The sequence below is a fragment of the Phalacrocorax aristotelis genome, chromosome 6, assembly GCF_949628215.1.
Source record: "Phalacrocorax aristotelis chromosome 6, bGulAri2.1, whole genome shotgun sequence".
NCBI lineage: Eukaryota > Metazoa > Chordata > Aves > Suliformes > Phalacrocoracidae > Phalacrocorax > Phalacrocorax aristotelis.
Genome location: NC_134281.1, coordinates 35,069,932 through 35,088,315, shown reverse-complemented (window position 1 = coordinate 35,088,315; position 18,384 = coordinate 35,069,932). Strand labels below are relative to the sequence as shown.

Sequence of the window (18,384 nt, the reverse complement as noted above, 5' to 3'; positions counted from 1 at the left end):
ACTACGCTAAGCACGCAGCCTGGCTTCACAAAGGTGGGAAGGAGCATATCTAGATCCCTTACTGCAGGAATCAAGAAAGGCAAAGCAATCACATAAATCAGGCCAATATAGTGCTTCTGCAACCTTTACAGAGCGCTCGTTCTGAACTGCTCATAATTCAGACAACGGTTTTGATGTGACATAACATATGTTAACCTGTGCAATTACAGATCTTTAAACAGAGTAATTTTTTTTTTTAATTAAACACCATAGCCAGAAACAACACTATCAGACATGCTTTCCTAATTAATACAGCCATATATCTATCTGCAGGAGGGGAAAATGTGAAAAGGAACAATTTGAGCAGATGAATGCGAAACAGACAACACTATTTTCATTAACAGCACCATCAACAACACTAATTGGATTTCCTCCTAGACAAGGTAGGATCCAGATTAGACATATGCATGGCAAGACAGATGGTGTAAGAACCCCCTCCCACATGATGCACATACCAATTAAACAGCCAGATACTTGCACAGAAGAATGTTTTCCACAAACATAAGTGCTCACAATGTAGAAGTTATGCTCACAGCATATTCAGCAAATTAATAAAAAGAAGTAAAACCCTGTGTTTCCACAAGGCCATTTAGCTTTCAAATTTCAACGCCTTTTGTAAAAATTACTACTCACAACAGCATTCCCGAGAGCTCTGCTAGTATCCGAATGGCAAAGAGTGAAAAAGAGAAGGTGCTGGGGGAAGACACAAAATGTGAACACAGCTTCTACCCGCTCCTGCCTTGTTCAAACAAGCCTGACAGGCAGCAGCCACAGGCCTGAGGCACTAGAGCAAGTCAGTCCCTTATCCCATCCCTCCTCACTCATTCAGGAGGTTACTTAAGAGCTCTGTGACAGAGCAAAAGCACTATGCCTTTAACAGAGCACAGCAGCACTGCCTAATTTTTGGAGCTGCAAGGTTGAGGGTACCACTTTTAAAATAATATTTCAATCCAAAGCTCACTGCATCATGTATGCAAACAAAACAGGAAAACCACATACACTAAAACACCCACATGGCAGGGTAGACCTTAACTCACAGAGCACTGCAATTTGCAGAGCTCAGGAAATGCAATATCGATAATGCCTTGCACTGCATTTCCTCTGCCTGCAGCTGCAGGCCTGTTTGCCCACATCCATTCTCCTCCACTGTGGCAAGCTGCTGAGCAGGGGGTAATCAGTGAAGAGAGAAAGATGCAGCATGCTACCTCAGCAGTAAATCTGGAGCAAGAGGCCAGCAGGAGGAGAAACAGTAACTGCCCTCCAGGAGAAGAGAGGCAGAGCTCTGCCATATACAGAAGGCCTGCCATGCCCTTCTTTGCACGTTCCTTTTGTCCTCCTGAGGAAAAAGTGCCTTATTTCAAAAGATCCTCCAATGAAAGTTAAACCCTGATCAATTAAGAAGGGGGACAGCAAAAGCCAAAAGGCCGTAGAGAGAAGATAGGTACCAAAGGTACCGGCTGCTCCCTGCCACTGGAGGGCAAGAGAGGCACTAAACATCTGAACATCACGTGGCGTCTCCCATGGACAAGGGAGGCACTCTGTACACAGCATTTCAGTAACATAGAGTACCAGTACGACCACGCTAAGCCTTCCTATGAGCACATCAGTCCTTATCTTCCTCTCCTTACATGAAAGCTAAAGTGACTCCAGTGCCTGGTGGGAGAATCCCATCCAGAACACATCAGCTGTAACGTCAGATTCAAGAAATTTTGTGTTTATTTGAAATTCAGACTTTACCTAGAGAAACGGCAAAATCAAATTTTAAGCCTTTTTGATAATTTCAGACTCCTCTTTTAGTGTTTTACCTTGACATGCTGTCTAAAAAAAATCTCAAAAGTGTATTCACTGTGTCAGGCAAAAATAAATGTTTTTAACTATACATTTTCCAGTGCACCACAGGAAATTGTTTTCATCAGGGAAAAAGGTTCCATGACAAGTCCAAAGCATGGAATAAAAAAAACAACCCACACAAAAGATCAGAAGGAACAGCATGTACATATGCACATGCAGAATGACAGGGAGACAATTTCAGCTACTGCCTGTAACTTGTGTTTTAACACACACCAAAAAAGCATATTTCAAGAATTCAAACTGAAATGTGCCTGAGTTCTTGTAGGGCAAAAACATATTCCTAATTTAACCACTTCTGACCACAAAATAAGCAGTGTCAGTAACTAAGGAGATAAAAATTAATACTTCAGGGTTCAATAGCTACCTATTTAGGAAGTGACTTTAAAAAGTACAATAGGCAGAAAAGCAAAATTCAAGCATTTTTTAGTTTCTGGTGTAAGCCTTTACAGGGCAGGTGACAGTGCAACAATAGACTTGTCAGCCACGCAGGAGCCCAGTGAGCTGCGGAAGGGCGGCCCGGGTGCCACCCCAGCAGAGGCAGCATGCAGAGGGATGCCACAGACATGCCAAACACACGATGCTGCCCCAGGCAAAGCAGCGCTGCTCGCTGGCAAAAACGAGGTGAGGGAAATTCTGCAGAAGAAACTTTAGGGATCCTGTGCCCCCTGTTTGGGTTTCAGGGAAGGCTTTTTAAAAATCGTTCCTTAGCAGCTACTGAATACAGCAACAATAGTAGCACAGAAGGGCAAAAAGATAAATGGTGAGAGTTACTACAAAGACAGGAGGACAAAGAATAGAAGTGTAAGCACACAGAAAAGGGGAGGGAAATCAAAAAATGAGAGCTGACAGACTAATATAGCCCATAAAGATCGGCAAAGTAGTTATGCTTCTGAGTCAGAATCAATAGGTTAATAAAATTCCCTCCTCTGCCTCCACTGGAATAGGTGAAGAAGGGGAAAAAAACCCAGAAAATTCATATTTACTGACACTAGTGCCAAAGGTTATCTGGTTTTCTGCTGGGGGGAACATCAAGCCTGGCTGCTCCGTTAACGCTTTCCTCTAATAACATGGTTTATGGAACAGCAGTGACGGTCAAGATCTCTATAAGAGAAAGGCATTTCAGCAACAAGGTTAGACCAAGCATAAGCCTTACACTATATTGGAAATATCCAGTGAGCCAAACTAGACCGTGACAAACAAAAGATTAATCAAATTGCAAACCTAAGAGTCAAATGGCACGTTTAGTTTCATTTTCCCCACCAGAAGTAATTAAACTGATTTCACTTTGCCATGCTAGAGACACACACATGAATTTCAATAGCTATAATAGCTCTATTTGTTGATTACTATAAATTCACAACAGGGGAGGGATATCCAATTTCACTCAGAGGGCAACAGGCAGGCAGAGGGAATTAGTGGAACCCAGAACCAGTGTTTGTACAACATGCCCTGGTGATAATGAGGGATATAACATCACTACACCCATCTAAAAAACTCAACAGCCTCCACACATAATTAAATTACGGGCACACAGACTATTTTCAGCTGTAGAAATAATACCAGTACAGGCAGTACTCCTCCCTGGAAACAGAAGGAATACGTGCTCACAGACTACTATTATCTGCACAAACCATCGTAGATTTGGAGAAGGCTGTTGACGGTATCACTAGAATTTAAAAAGCGAGGCAAGAAAAAAATTATTCAAATACTGAATGTGCTAAAAAGGCAGGTTTATATCAAACAATTATCTGCTTCTTGGAGAGAGAGAATATGAGAACTCCTCAGGTCTGCCTTACATGTTCAGTGAAGGACAGCGTTTCACCTACCAGTTTTCAGATGTGTTTTGTACTCTAGAATTTTCATGCGTAAACAGGAAACAATGAATGGCACTTGAGAATAATCTGCATGTACATGATCACCAAAGCAACAAAAGATGTTAAGACTGACATCACAGCAGTGCATATTTGGGATAGAAATCCACAAGGGGTGTAAAAAGCCTTTGAAGACAACACCCATCAATTAATTGCCTATTGCTTTAAGGCAATAACAACAGGGGAGAATTCCCAAGTAGACATTTCAGTAAATCAGTGTGAACCTCCAATTCAGATTGTACTTAAGTCTTTATAGGTCTAACAGAATTCGTGATTTTATTTTTATTTTTTTAAGGCACTGACCAAGGCAAGGTTTGAACTTTCACTTACTGCCTCTGAAGTCGCCAACCTACTGACACATCAGCACAAGTACATTCAGGGAACAGACTCGCACTACAGCAGCCAGGTACTAGAGTTCGACATGCACCATCAATCCCCTCTTCCCTCTCCTGTTCCTCCTGCACAGCAACACGGGCTCCAGTCAGCTCTTTTAACTGTCAACCCCCTCAGTTTATAAACCTCACATACTGGAAGAGAGCTGTGAGTGGAAGGCTAGAGGCGGCAGTAGCTCCTTCAGTCCTGCTAAGGAATCCTGCAGCAGGCACGCAGGACCCTGGCTCAGGAGAGACTGCAGCACTTGCAGCATTGCCCTTGCAAACAAAATTAGCTGGAGGATACATGAGACAAGGCACTCGGAAGAATTTTCTTACTTAACACACAAAAGTAGTCAACCCATATAACCACCCTAGGCTACTAACCATATTGTCCCTACCAACAACTACCTCAAGATTTTTAAATATTTTTTTTTCGGGATTTTGTTAGCCACATTAAGCACTACTTCCTACCATCTCAACCCTTTCATCATGTTTTTACCACTGTTCAATTTATAATTTTAGGAATCACTTAACTTTTGATTCTGAAGATTTAAGTGCATGTAAGAGTAAGCTTGTGGAAGCCTTCCCCTGCTCAGGATCTTAAGATTATGAATTCCATGGAGTGACTGAGTTCCATGTCCATCACGTGTCATGAATACCCTTGTCCCTCTATAAATAAGGCCTGAAAGCCTTTAGAGCTGATAGAAGTGTTCAATTTGCAGAGGAAGAAAACTGTGTTGCTAAGGAACTGCAAAGAAGAAAAGGCCAGAGAGTGGTAATCTGAAATGAAATGAAAGGAATTAATTTAATTGATTCTTGATATGTTGGGTATTTGGCATATTACCAGCAATTTAGGAGGCTAAAGGCTGTTTTTCAAACTTAGGCTGAAAGAATAGTCAGAACACACCTGTACCCTTAATTTAGGGATTAGCTGTATTCTCTCTTCTCCATACAACAGATCCTGTCCACTTTTCAGTCAAAATTTTAATAGCACACCACATGAATACCAGTTTGACCTACAGCTATGCCTACAGTTCTTGAGACTCCATTTTTTAGATGAAGACAAAGGGTAAGGATTTTCTTCACATTTATTCTCACTTGTAGACCAACAGATGTGCTTTGCCAGTAAGTACTGGTTTTCATGCTTTGCTGGATTTGGCAGAGATCTCAGCAATGCACCAAACCAAATACTATTTCATGGATTTTTGTTTTGTAACATTTTCATTTCAGGAAAATATGTTCAGTTGTTTATATTCACTTAAAAAAAGACTCCATGTAGTGGAAGATTTTTCAAGCTCTTTCTCAGCTGAGAATTTCAGTTGTTTTAAAGAGCATTTCCTTTTCTTTCCTCTTTTTTGAGGCAAATCTTTCTCTAGTGAAGCTTTTTTTCCTCCTCCTTTTACCTTTTTCCTTCAATGTACTTGAATAGAAGCTACTACTCCAGGGACTACATCTCTGGCATGTTTAGCAATGCCTTTACAATTTGTTACGCACCTTCTAACACCTTGCTTAAGTATCACAGATGCCTGGAATTTAACATTCCCAGAGTCAAAATTCCAGCACTTTAATTGTTCAAGTTGTACTTTAACTCACAAGATGTCAGGTATGAAACTAACAACCTCATCTTCTTCCTTTCTTACTATGATTTTAGGGACTACATTGTTGTATGCTGACTGATGAGTAGACTTTGCCACATGAAGGTACCCCATAAAATAACAATAGCTATCAAACAACAACATATTAATAATAACAAAACTACCACACTTTCATGCAAAAAATAATAGGCTTTCATGTGTTTACAAGGAACTGACATACTAATCAAAATGAGGTGTGTGACCCACCTACTTTCTCCTTCAACACTCACCATTACCTCCTTAACTGTGCATTCCTAGATCTCAATTTGGTTATGTCTTACTGGTTGAATTTGTTGGTTTTGTAATGCCTTATTGATCAAAAGGTAAGACCTGTCCCTCAGAACTCAGTTTAACTTTCTCATGATGCAGAATCACAAAACACACTATCTACACATTCTCCACTGTAACTATGTTCTATTGGTTTTTTCCCCTGTGAATATTATTTTTATTGGAGTATGAAAACTTGCTAGAGGAACACCATGCAAGAAATATTGTCATTAATACAATGAGCTTTATATACACATGCTAACTCCAACTCCCAATCTATAAAATTTTTGTCTGGCCTATTGAAAAAAAATGTCCAGACCTGTAAACCTTTTCAAACACTGTTTCAAACAGTTATTGGATAAAAACATGAAACATGTATTTAATGCATTTTGAGAAACACAGGTAGAGCAGGTTAGAACTGCAGTAAACACATTTTCTCACTGTGCCTCTGTATGGCCACAAAAGATAACACTGTATTACCATAGTTCTTTTACCTCCTTTTGGAAAATGCAAAACTTAAGACCTTCAGAGAAAGTAACATAGGTGCTGCCCATTTCCTGAATCCATGTCGCTGCAACACTTTACTCATCACTCTTTTGTAACAGCGATAGACACAAAAAATAATCCGCTACCACACAAGAAAAACAAGAAAACAATAAGAGAAATTTAAAGTAAAAAGTTCTCCAGAGTGTGTTTTTCCTAAAGTTTCATGGCACCCTTCATATCACCATATCATCAGAGGGCACCACCACCCACACCCAGTGCTCCAAGCATGGCCTCCTGTGCTCCCTCTTCTGTGCAAACAATTGTAGCATAGCATGAGCAGTCCGTTTCCTCAAAATACTGTTAATAATGTTGTTACAAAGGTGACTCTTCCCTTTGAACTGTTTTCCATTTGTACAAGTATTTTCCTTCTGAAGACACTGTATCTATATTGTAGCCTTCCAAACTTTCACTTTCTCGATTTGCTGTTGCCTGAAAAGATTCTAGAAAACCAGGCAGCCTACAGTCTAGGGGAGCGCATATATGAGATCATAAAGACCACAAGGTTTTAGACATTACAAGTCATCAGCAGGTAGGATTTCTGACCTACAATGTCCTTTAGTTCAAAATTACAAGCTCACAGAATTGTCTCATGTTTTGGCAGACTGACAGCAATTAATGTCTGACCAGATGGAGATGACTTAGAACAAACTCACAACCATCTAAAGGGGCCTCAGCCGCACTAATGCATTGCACTGACCAGTTTAAATTCAGCCTGTTATCTGTTGTTTTAAGAGGAGGGGCAGTTTATTTGCAACAAAGAAGATATAAATATGGAAAGAACTTAATCTCCTCGTCTGAGCTTCTCACTCTATGCTCCAGAGCAATTGTATATACAGTAAGATGTGCATGCAGCCTTAAATGCAAGGAATGGATTTTAAAAGCAGTATTACCAAACATTATTAGACTGTGCGGTGGGGGGGTGGGGTGGCGTTTGCCCTTTTTGTTTTTTTGATCATGTGTATATATTGCAGCTAAAGCAGACACACAGCTATTCTTACCTTACTTCAGAGCAGGATTTCACGTGTTAACATATTTTTATTGATGGAAACAGAGTAACATACCCCACTGCTCTCTCAAGGAGGCTACAATCTCATTAGTTACCCCAAGCGCAGTAGCTGTCATTTAAGATCTTGATGTTTTTAAAAAGTACTCTTTCTCTAAGGATTACTTGCTCTACCCAATGCCAACATACACAGCATTCACAGCTCACCTGTCTGCCTACTCTGTAGAACCACCCATGCTACATTCTGAAACCACAAAACTCAGAAGCACAGAGATCAAAGACATTCAGAGGGACCTGGGCAAGCTTGAGAAGCGGGACCATGTGAACCTAATGAGGTTCAACAAGGCGAAGTGGAAGGTCCTGCACCTGGGTCAGGGCAACTCCCAGTATCAGTACAGGCCGGGGGATGAAGGGGTTGAGAGCAGCCCTATGGAGAATGACTTGGGGGTGCTGGTGGATTAAAAGCTGGACATGAGCCAACAACGTGTGCTTGCAGTCCAGAAAGCCAACCATATCCTGGGCTGCATCAAAAGTGTGGCCAGCAAGTCGAGGGAGGTGATTCTGCCCCTCTGTTCTGCTCTGGCGAGACCCCACCCGGAGTCCTGTCTCCAGCGCTGGGGTCCTCAGCACAGGAAAGACATGGACTTGTTGGAGCAGGTCCAGAGGAGGGCCACAAAAATGATCCAAGAGATGGAACACCTCTCAGGGACTTGGCGTTGTTCAGCCTGTAGAAGGCTCCGGGGAGACCTTATTGCAGCCTTTCAGTACTTTCAGGGGCTTATAAGAAAGATGGGGCTAGACTTTTTAGCAAGGCCTGTTGCAATCGGACAAGGGGTAATGGTTTTAAACGAAAAGAGGGCAAGTTTAGACTAGATATAAGGAAGAAATTTTCTACAATGAGGGTGGTGAAACACTGGCACAGGTTGCCCAAAGAGGTGATAGACGCCCTGTGCCTGGAAACATTCAGGATCAGGCTGGACAGGGCTCTGAGCAACCTGATCTAGTTGAAGATGTCCCTGCTCATTGCAGGGGGGTTGGACTACATGACCTCTAAAGGTCCCTTCCAACCCAAACCATTCTGTGATTCACTTACTTGCACTCCTCCACACTGGTCTCACCTATACTGGAAATAAAAATCAGGGAATTTAGGCAGGGGTGGGAGTTTGAGAAGGAACCCAGATCATGTGAACACAGAGTCTAGAGAAGGGAAAGGAAACAGCTTCCAGATGCTGACCCCTTTAAGGTTTTTTTAAAGCTGGAGTAAGGCATTTATTTGTAAACGTGCCACGACACCACACATTACACACTAGTGATGACACAGCTGCTTGTCACAGAAAGTTACTTATGGACAGATAGGGTGGAAGGACACAAAGAGGCTCACCGTACACACAGAGGTTTCATCTCCAGTCTTTACTCTGTTCCGAGCCAAAAGCTGCTCCAAGAGGCTGAGTCTGTGCAGCAGCCAGGAAAATGCCAGCAGCAGCTCCCGACTACCTGCTGAGCCATCGGAGGGGAGCTGATAGAGTTCTGGCCTGCCATAGCCATGGTACCAAAACGCTGATTTTACAAACCTAATTTGGTTATCTGAAAAAGAAGAAAACAATAATTACACACTGCACTTACCTGTAACTCAATGCATTTACCCATTCAGTTCCAGAAACTACTGCATCCTCTGAGAGCAAGATTTTTAATCAAGCCTAAGATTAGTGGAAGACAGTAGAGACTACTCTTTACCAACAAGTGACTACAGTCTTTACCAACAAGTGACAACAGACAGGAGGTAAAGGGTAAAAGCCTTTCTTATGCTGCCCCATTCTGATCTACAGGTACTACTGCTAAGAGAAAAGAAGAAATTAAAGGTTGAGATCAAGCCCATAACGGCCTCTTGGAGATTAACAAACACAAAAAAGGTACATAGCCATCCCCACTGTAACAGGACTCCACCTATTCATTTTTTATGAGCCACCAAGCATGCTATGAATTAGTAACCACTCTGAGTCACTTTACTCCTGAATGAAACTGAAATTTAGAGATAGGAGTTTCACAGCCTGCTGCAAATCTCTGAGCACCAATGAGCAGGCAGAGATAACGCAGCACACCACACTGCATACTAGACCATGGGGACTATTTAATTCTCAGGAATGCTCTGATCCATATTCCTTCACACCAGCAAATGTTACCTGACAGCTACAAGACAGGCACTGTAGAACTGTAAAATACTGAGGAAACACAGAGGAAATTATTATTTAAAAAGGTTCTGACCAGTAAGTCTCAACTCTGTACTAACTCAGAACCATAATCAAGAACATAATTATGGTGACAATGATAAACAATACGTACTGGGGAAGAACAGTTATTGTAAAAGGAATTCCTGCTCAAAAAGCTACTGGAATTCTCCAAAGGCAACAAGAAGCAAGCGATTAAGGAAGATTCAACCAATGCAGGATATTTACACTTCCCACTTTAGGAAGCTTTAAGGAAACTTTAGGATTCAACTAGCACAAGGAAACTAAGCCACAGTGGCGGAGGGAGAGGGAAAGCCCTTGAATCAATGACAAGTGCCTAGCAGACAAGAACCAAAGGGTAGGAACAAATGGTGGTTTCACATGAGGGCTCTGAGCTAAAAAACTGCTGATCAAACAACTCAAAATGACACACTGACAACGTGAGAGCGACAGAAAATTTGGTGCTGATGTGATATCACTCAGTAGTAAGGAATGCAGGCAGATCATGAAGGATTGCAGAACCTAGTGAGCCCAAACTTTAAAATGACAGATAAAATTCTTTTTTAGAAAAAAAATGAGAAATGATGCACACACGGGAAAAAGCAATCCTAACTTTACTGACATAGCAACGGGCTTGGAGCTGACCACTGGACTCAGGAACACAGCTTTAGATGGTAAGATTTTTCAGTCCAATATCACACTCAGTTCTCATATGCATCCAAAAGCAAATGAATGTGAGAAACCTAGAAAGGAAACTAAACAGAACACAGGGAACAGCATTATATTGTTGTTTATATCCACTGTGACCCCACATCTCAAATTCACAGTGTTATTTTATTTCTTCAGCTCCAAAAAGGCTACAGACGACTTGGAAAAAAACAAAGGGAAAGGACAAGCATGATCACAAGTACAGAACAGCTTCACTGTAAGAACTGACAACATAGGCCAAGAAAATGACTGAGAATGGATATGACAAAACTCTTTCAAGCCACGAGTGCTGTGGAATGGGTGATTAAGGAATAATTTGTTTGCATGACATTCAATGCAAGAACTGTGAGCCACGAAACAAAGTTAGCAAGCATGTGAGTCAAAACAAATCAGAGATGTTCTTCACACATACAGCAAAGCTCTGAGATTTCTGGCCACGGGACACTATGGACACAGAGTTACAGAGGCTCAGGGAGGAACCAGATTTACAAAGCAAGAGTTCATGGAAGCTTATGGAATACAAAGATATCCTCTCTGGTTTGGGAAGTCTGAGATGTAAATTACTGGAGGCTGAAAGGATACCCTGCTGAAAGCATCCCTCTATATTTGCTCTTTCCTTTCCCCAGGCATCCACTTCTGACAGCTGCCACAGCTGGATGGAGCTAGAGGAACCTTCAGTTTGATCCATTTTAGGCATTCTTACAATGCAAGGAAGAAAGCTGCTCCCCTTTTCCAGTGTAATGCTTCGGTATCCTCCATAGGGTTTTATAAAAAAGGTACACACTCACACACACAAAAATAACAGGAAATACAAACCTTGCACAACCAGGGATTGTCACTTCTGTCCTTAATTAACATACCAATTCATCACATTACATACCCATTTGCCTGTGCCTTGCCACTTGTAGTAAAAACATCCCTTAGCATTGACATATATTGTAATCTTTCTTTGTCTGGCATCAGCTGCTGAAACTCAAAAAACACACAATGACCAACTTCAAAACAAAAACCAAGAAAAAGCAATGCTGCTGCTGCTCAAAAGGAATTTGTTAATTACAGGAGACTCTCACATTGAAGACCAGCTGATTTAACTTGATTTGCAAAATGCTGAAGAAGTCTTATCCACCAAAAGTAATACAAAGCCAAGACGCAGGGAGGAGCTATAAGCTGACCTATGCTAGTAACCCTATAGGAGCAGTACATTGCTACAGCTCTGCTCAGGCTGTAAGGAGCTGGTAGTCATAAAGAGCCAACGAGCCCTTTGCGCCTTGACAAACAGAGGAAGGTATATTGTTTGCACTATTTAAGCAGCTTTAGGATTTAGGGAAACAAGAATGTGGATCCTTAAGGACATGCCTACTTCCAGAGTGCTCCTCAGTTCAAATACACAGCTGAAACTGTTACACAGAATACTGCACATCTGCAGCAGTAGGACTGGGAATACGCAACTGGCCATGTGAAAGCTACAAATGAATTCCTGACAAAGACATTAACCATGGCTGAAGAACAAAAAAACCAAGATCAGGAGTGTGATTAAGCAGGTGACATGAGGGTGCAGAGCTACTAATTTTTTTGCAGGACTAGTGTTTTGCATAGCAGTGCTTTTGCAGATGCACCTGACAGTTGGACAATTGGTTTTAAACCTAGCTTGTTTCTGCACGACAGACACCAAAGGACCCAAACACCTAAATCACTCCGTTGGCTCTTTTTGCAGGACCTGCGAACATGAAAATAAGTACCTTCCCTTCATGGCAGAAATGCCTATGGCTTGCTAAAAATCTTGCTGTAGATACACACTCCAATCCCTCATGCACAGGGGGAGCACTCAGATGTTAGAGATTTTCTTTTGATCACTCTTGTACATTCTCACATGAGCTACGTTTTCGTGTTGGCCTTTTCTTTTCTTTGTGCATTTGTCAAGAAAGAAACAGCCATAACAGGTAAAGGCAGAAATACTCCAAAAAGAAGGAAAATAAGTACATATTTTCCCCTTTTTCAAAGCCAACAAGCATCCCATGCTGCCATCTGCAGCTCAGGGAGCTCCCCAAGAAATCACATATCAAAGAGAAGGAATAGAGAGCAAGCCAGGTTGGTTTTTTTCCTTTATCACCATTTCTCTGATCTGATATACCACTCAGGACCAGATCCACCCAAGTAAATCGCCACCTGAATTTCTGTGTTGCTCTAGGTCCTTTGTCTCCCCCAGTTTCACCTCTCCCTCTGCAAAACATTGCCCTCACATGAGAAGGTACGATCAGTGTGAGTATCAGGCAGGAATTGTGGGTGAGCAGTCAAAGTACAGGTCTGGAATTGGGGCTCAAAGAGTCTTTCCATGACCTTAAAGAAGTCAATTTTCCTCACCTCTACAGTGCTCAGATAAATGGCAGTAGAGGCTATGTAAGTACCCAAGACTAAGATGGATTCCTCCACAATGTGCAGCTGAGAAAGAGGAAAAAACATCACTCAGACAGCAGATAACACCAGTCACTCAAACACCTCCTCTTTGACAACATCTCCTTACGGCATTTCATTAGGATTAGGCAATTTATACAGAAAGACCCACACAGTCCTTCCAACTAATCCACTTCTGCACGCATATTCTTTATAAAAAGTACATTCAGCAAGTAAGACCAAGCTGTGGATGAACCTCAGGGTTCAGCTCTCTTAAAATTACTTTCAAGCTGTGCTCCTCCACTTTATGAATCCTGCAGAATATTTTCAGTGAATTACAACATGATATTCAAATAAGCATTATGTGTTAGCCTTGCTAAGATGGAAAGGAACTAAATCAAGTACAAGAACTGACACAAATACATTACTTCATGCACTCAGGCAAGAACCACCTGCATAGGTAGTGGTATTACAGGAAACTATTGCTGCAGAAGAACATTTTCTGCTTCATTTGTCAAACAAACAAAAATATATTGCAGATCCAGACCTCTTTCCCGTACTATAAAAAAAGAATTGTGACTCCAGAAAAGAAACATTTCCTGCAACTATCTAAATGCATATTGCAGTGCTACCTGATGCAGTGTTAGGTTGTTAACCAAGTCCATCAGCCTCTGAAGAAAGAGCAGCCTGAAACCACTAATCCGGACCTCATCAGTAAGGTTATGCCCAGAGTACTCTTACACAGCTTGCTTTGACTCATACTCCACTGATGAGAGACCCATTGTTCTGACCTGTTTAAGGGGCTGGAGTGTATTAATGGCTTCCCAAAGTTTATAGTAAGTGTTTTTTACTGTGTGAAGAAAGAATTCTTCCAAAATGAGAAACCAAAAGAGCCATTAGCAGAATTTTACCTGCCACTGACTGGCAGGCTTCAGTGGGATTTCTGGTTTCTTTCTGCAATAGTTCCTATATTTTAAAACAGCAAACTCGGGATTTTTTTTTTATATATGTGATTTTTCAAATATTTTCTTTTCTGCTAGCTAGGCAATAAAATACATCAACCATTTAAAAACACGATGCAGGAAGTTTTTCTAAACAATATCACATCACAACCATAACAAGGAAATGACTAGTAGCTGTTCTATTCAAAGCAATTTTTAACCTCCTCTAAAATTCACCTATATGACAAGATCAGATCAAAAAACGACTAATGAAAACTACTAACTTGAAACAGAAATACACACTGGGGTGCAACCTCAAAAGCCACTGGATAAAAAGGACTTCCCAGATCAAGGAAAAATTTTCTGGGGAAAATCTGTAAGAGCATTCTGTCCTTGCAATGCACCGCTTTCTTCTAGCACCTCATGACAGCAAACGGCCCAACATCCCAAATGAAATGTACGTCTCACTCTACAGAGTAGTGAGAAGAACCACTGTGACCCCAACAACGCACACCGACTACAGGCCAAAACTTGCTGAGAGACAGTGGGATCAAGTGCACCATGTCATTGATGAAGATGTTAAACGGTGCTGGTCCCAATACCGACCCCTGAAGAATGCCACTCATCATTGGTCTCCACTTTGCAGCAGACAACTCCTTCACTTGGCCAAGCAAAGGTAATAGTGTAATTTGAAAGACAGTACAGCTACCCAAACCAAGTTTCAGCCTTAATCACCAAATTGTGACTAAACAAGCTTCTTAAAATTCAGCTCAGCAGTTCTGAGCAGAACCACACATTCCTACCTTGTGATCTACCAACAGGGGCTGGGTTTACTCTCTCCAGACCCAGCAACGTGCCACATGCACATGGAAATCCTGCCTCCAAACGCTAGAAGCAATTAGTATGGGAGCAGCGACGATTCAAGGAGGCTGCACTTGTGCAGGACCACCTCCACAAAGCTGTGGAGGCAGCCAGTAAATTGACTTACCATACACAGCCGATTGTGGATGAGTAGAAAAGCAAAAATAGCCAGATGAAAAATAGCAGTCCTGTGAGTAACACAGAACCATGCTGATTTCCTGCTGAGCTACCAGCAAAACTATGTCAGTTTTGCTCCACACTCCTTGAGAGATAGCATCCAAAATACTTAGCCTTTTTTAACTCTGCTTACAGAGCCTCAGACTGCCAGCTCTTCAGGGGCTTACACACTGTTGCTGAGGTTTGTTTTGCCTTTTTTTTTTTGCACTTTCAAGGGCAGAAGTGGATTTTAAGTGGTTTTGGTCTGAGGAGACCTCTATCCATCACAGGCAATCCCATTCTCAAAACTTTCTCTGACAATGAAAGGGCTCTAGAAAGACATCTTCCAAGAGAGAAGTCTGCAGAGTAGTATCGTATGTAGAATAACAAACATTTAAGAAATTAGTGCTCTGTCACTGTGAGAAGCCAACCTGTATTCAGCTTCCCTCTGGAGCAGTGGCCCTGTCCATAGAGATATTTATGGTCCCTCTAAAATATTCACTTTACTTTTTGTTTTGTCTAGAACTTCAATCCAAAATGCTGCCTTTATAGAATCATAGAATTATTTAGCTCGGAAAAGAAAAGATCATCAAGTCCAACCATTAACCTAGCACTGCCAAGTCCACCACTGCATATACACATCTTTTAAATACTTTCAGGGATGGTGACTCACCCACTCCCCTGGGCAGCCTGTACCAGTGCTTGACAACCCTTCCACTGAAGAAATATTTCCTAATATCAAATCGAAACCTCCCCTGACACAGCTTGAGGCCGTTTCCTCTTGCCTTATCACTAGTAACTTGAGAGAAGAGACCAACACCCACCTCACTACAACCTCCTTTCAGGTAGCTGTAGAGAGCGATAAGGTCTCCCCTCAGCCTCCTCTTCTCCAGGCTAAACAACCCCAGCTCCCTCAGCCGCTCCTCATAAGGCTTGTCCTCCAGACCCTTCACCAGCTTCATTGCCATTCTTGGGTACATGCTGCAGCATCACAATGACCTTCTTGTAGTTCATATGCTATAATGCATTGCCCTGACATAGGACTTGACAGAAAATTAACCACAGAATCACGTGTCATATCTGGAATAGGGACAGAAGGGATCAAAGGAAAAATAAATCTATTTCTGTAATTAACTCTGCAGATGCTGAGAATGCATAAGATCATTGCAGTGAAATGTCCAAGGGAAGGAAGAGTACCTAGCAGACACAAAAACATCCCAGTTTCCTGGGCAAAGCAAGGCAAAGAGGCGTAAACCTGCCTGCACACCTGTGATGCAATGGTAAGAATCAGTGGCTTAAACAAAGGCATTCAAAATGAAGCACTTCTGACTGGGAGCAATGAGCCAAAGGGAAGATGCTACAAAACCAGTCCCAGTAGTTCCCTGGGACAGACAGAAATAGCACACTCAGCCAGACTGACTAGGTTACCTATGGCATCAGACTCGCTCCACTTGCCTCCATGGATTTGTTTCAGAAGAGCGTAGAGCAGCCTCCAGAAATCCAGGCTCTGCAAAAGAAAGAGGGGTGGGGGGAAATCAGCAGACAAAAGATCTGTCACATACTTAGCCTTAATTAGGCAATTAAACTCATATCTAAGCATCAACTGTTACATGGAAGAGTACACCTGCATCCGGCCAACACTGTTGAATCTGGCAGGTTCATGCATTAGCTGTCTTATGAACACTACCTACAGTAAGGTGCACTCAGAAAGAGAGGAGCTACTAATGCTGAAGGTACAGCAAAACCGAGCACTTCTACTTTGAGGCACAGGCATAGAGGAGTGCGGCTTCCAAAGCATATGCTCTGATATAACCACATATGGCACAACTCGCCTGTAGTCAAACAAGCACTTGAAGATGCTGAATAGATCTGACTATTAAAAACTCACAAATAAGAGGCAGGACACAATGAGTTGGAACTGAAAATCATTTCTTGGCCACACAAGGGCAGTATGCCGACAAACATGCCGAAACAGTGCTTCTTACAGTTGGAATTTCAGTCAACACTTGTAAAATGCTTAAAATAGCTAACTGAGCAAGTGGAGCACCCTGTGTGTGAGATGGAGGCCTCACAAGCATTGCTCCGTAAAGCCCCGAAGCAGAAAGTCCCAAGTGGGCGTATGGTAAAGGGAAGCAAACCTCAGGTAACACTAGAAAAGGTGTTGCAGACCACAGTGAAATACTGAGCTTTAAGTTAAAACCACAGAATGGTTTAGGTTGGGAGGGACCTTTAGAGATCATCTAGTCCAACCCCCCTGCAGTGAGCAGGAGGGACACCTTCAACTAGATCAGGCCGCTCAGAGCCACGTCCAGCCTGACCTTGAACGTCTCTAGGGATGGAGCCTCCACAACCTCTCTGGGCAACCCGTTCCAGCGCTTCACCACCCTCACTGCAAAAAATTTTTTCCTTATATCTAGCCTAATCTCCCCTCCTTTAGTCTAAAACCATTACCCCTTTTCCTGTCAAAACAGGCCTTGCTAAAGAGGTTGCTCTAATCCTTCCTATAGTCCCACTTTTAAGTACTGGAAGGCCACAATAAGGTCTCCCCGCAGCCTTCTCTTCTCCAGGCTGAACAACCCCAGAAAGCAAAGCCCTTCCAAGAGCAGCGAGCTTGCGGAGTGACACAAGGCAGCGCCGGCCGGGCCCACGCAGAAGCCCCGACCCAGTCCCTGTCCCCACGCAGCTGTCCCTGTCCCCGTGTCCCCCCACCACGCGGGGCCCGGCCCCGCACAGGGCTCCTCGTTCCCCCCGGGGGGACCCGAACAGCTGCCCCCGTGCCCCAGGAGGGCGCGGCGGGAGGCGGCAGCGGGTGGCTACACAACAGCGGGGGCCGCCGGTGAAGGGTGTCCCGGAGCGGCCCGCGCTCACCGCCTGCGGCCGGTCGAACCTGGCGCGGCGGAGGGTGTCGGGGGCGGGCCGGGCGCGGGGCGGCAGGGCCCGGCACAGCGCACCGACTGCACTCGGCAGCGACCGGCCCCGCTCCTGCCGCCGCCACATCCCGCTCCGCTGCCGCCGCTTCCCGCCCTCCAACGGTGTGCGGCGGGAGCATGCGCAGTACGGCGGGGCGGGCCCCGCCAGACCCCTGAGCCCACCTGCGGCGGCGCCCCCTGGCGGCTGGGAGGGCGGACTGCGCCGCCGCGGGGATGGGGGCACGCGTGGGCTGGAGCGACGGGGTGCCGCCCGCCCGGGCGTCCCGGGGCCGTTCTCCCTGGCTTCTCACAGCTCAGTGGTCTTGCCATTATTTATTCTCCCCGTGCTCATGCCTTAGGGAGAGAGAGAGAGCTCACTTCTTGCCTCCACTGGGAACTGTCCCGAGTGGGAAGTGCCCAGAGGACAGCAAGCCTGCAGGTCACCTCTTGCCATCTGCGTGAGGCAAGGCAGGCTCACCCTGAGCCACAGCCGCATCTCCTGGCCAGCCGAAAACTCCAAGCAAGCCCTACGAGCTTGCCCCACCCTTCCTGGCCGAAAGAGTTATTGCAAAACCTCAACTTCGGCTTTTCTAAAAATACAACTTTGC

At 43.6% G+C, this 18,384-nt stretch overlaps 1 protein-coding gene across 4 annotated transcripts in view; it reads right to left on the bottom strand.

Annotated features, from left to right (window-relative positions):
- TEDC1 (tubulin epsilon and delta complex 1) overlaps positions 1-17,934 on the bottom strand; it is a 78,123-nt gene extending 60,189 nt beyond the window's left edge. For 2 of the 4 annotated variants that reach the window (XM_075097156.1, XM_075097158.1), the window contains exons 1-3: positions 17,755-17,934; positions 16,296-16,374; positions 8,967-9,169 (exon numbers count right to left, since the gene is read on the bottom strand). In XM_075097156.1, the coding sequence (XP_074953257.1) occupies positions 8,967-9,169; positions 16,296-16,374; positions 17,755-17,916 (444 nt within the window). In that variant the 5' untranslated portion in view covers positions 17,917-17,934. Of the gene's footprint in view, positions 1-8,966; positions 9,170-16,295; positions 16,375-17,735 lie in introns of all 4 variants that reach the window. The other 2 variants (XM_075097159.1, XM_075097157.1) reach the window with 2 other exon arrangements.
- Positions 17,935-18,384: the final 450 nt, after the last annotated feature.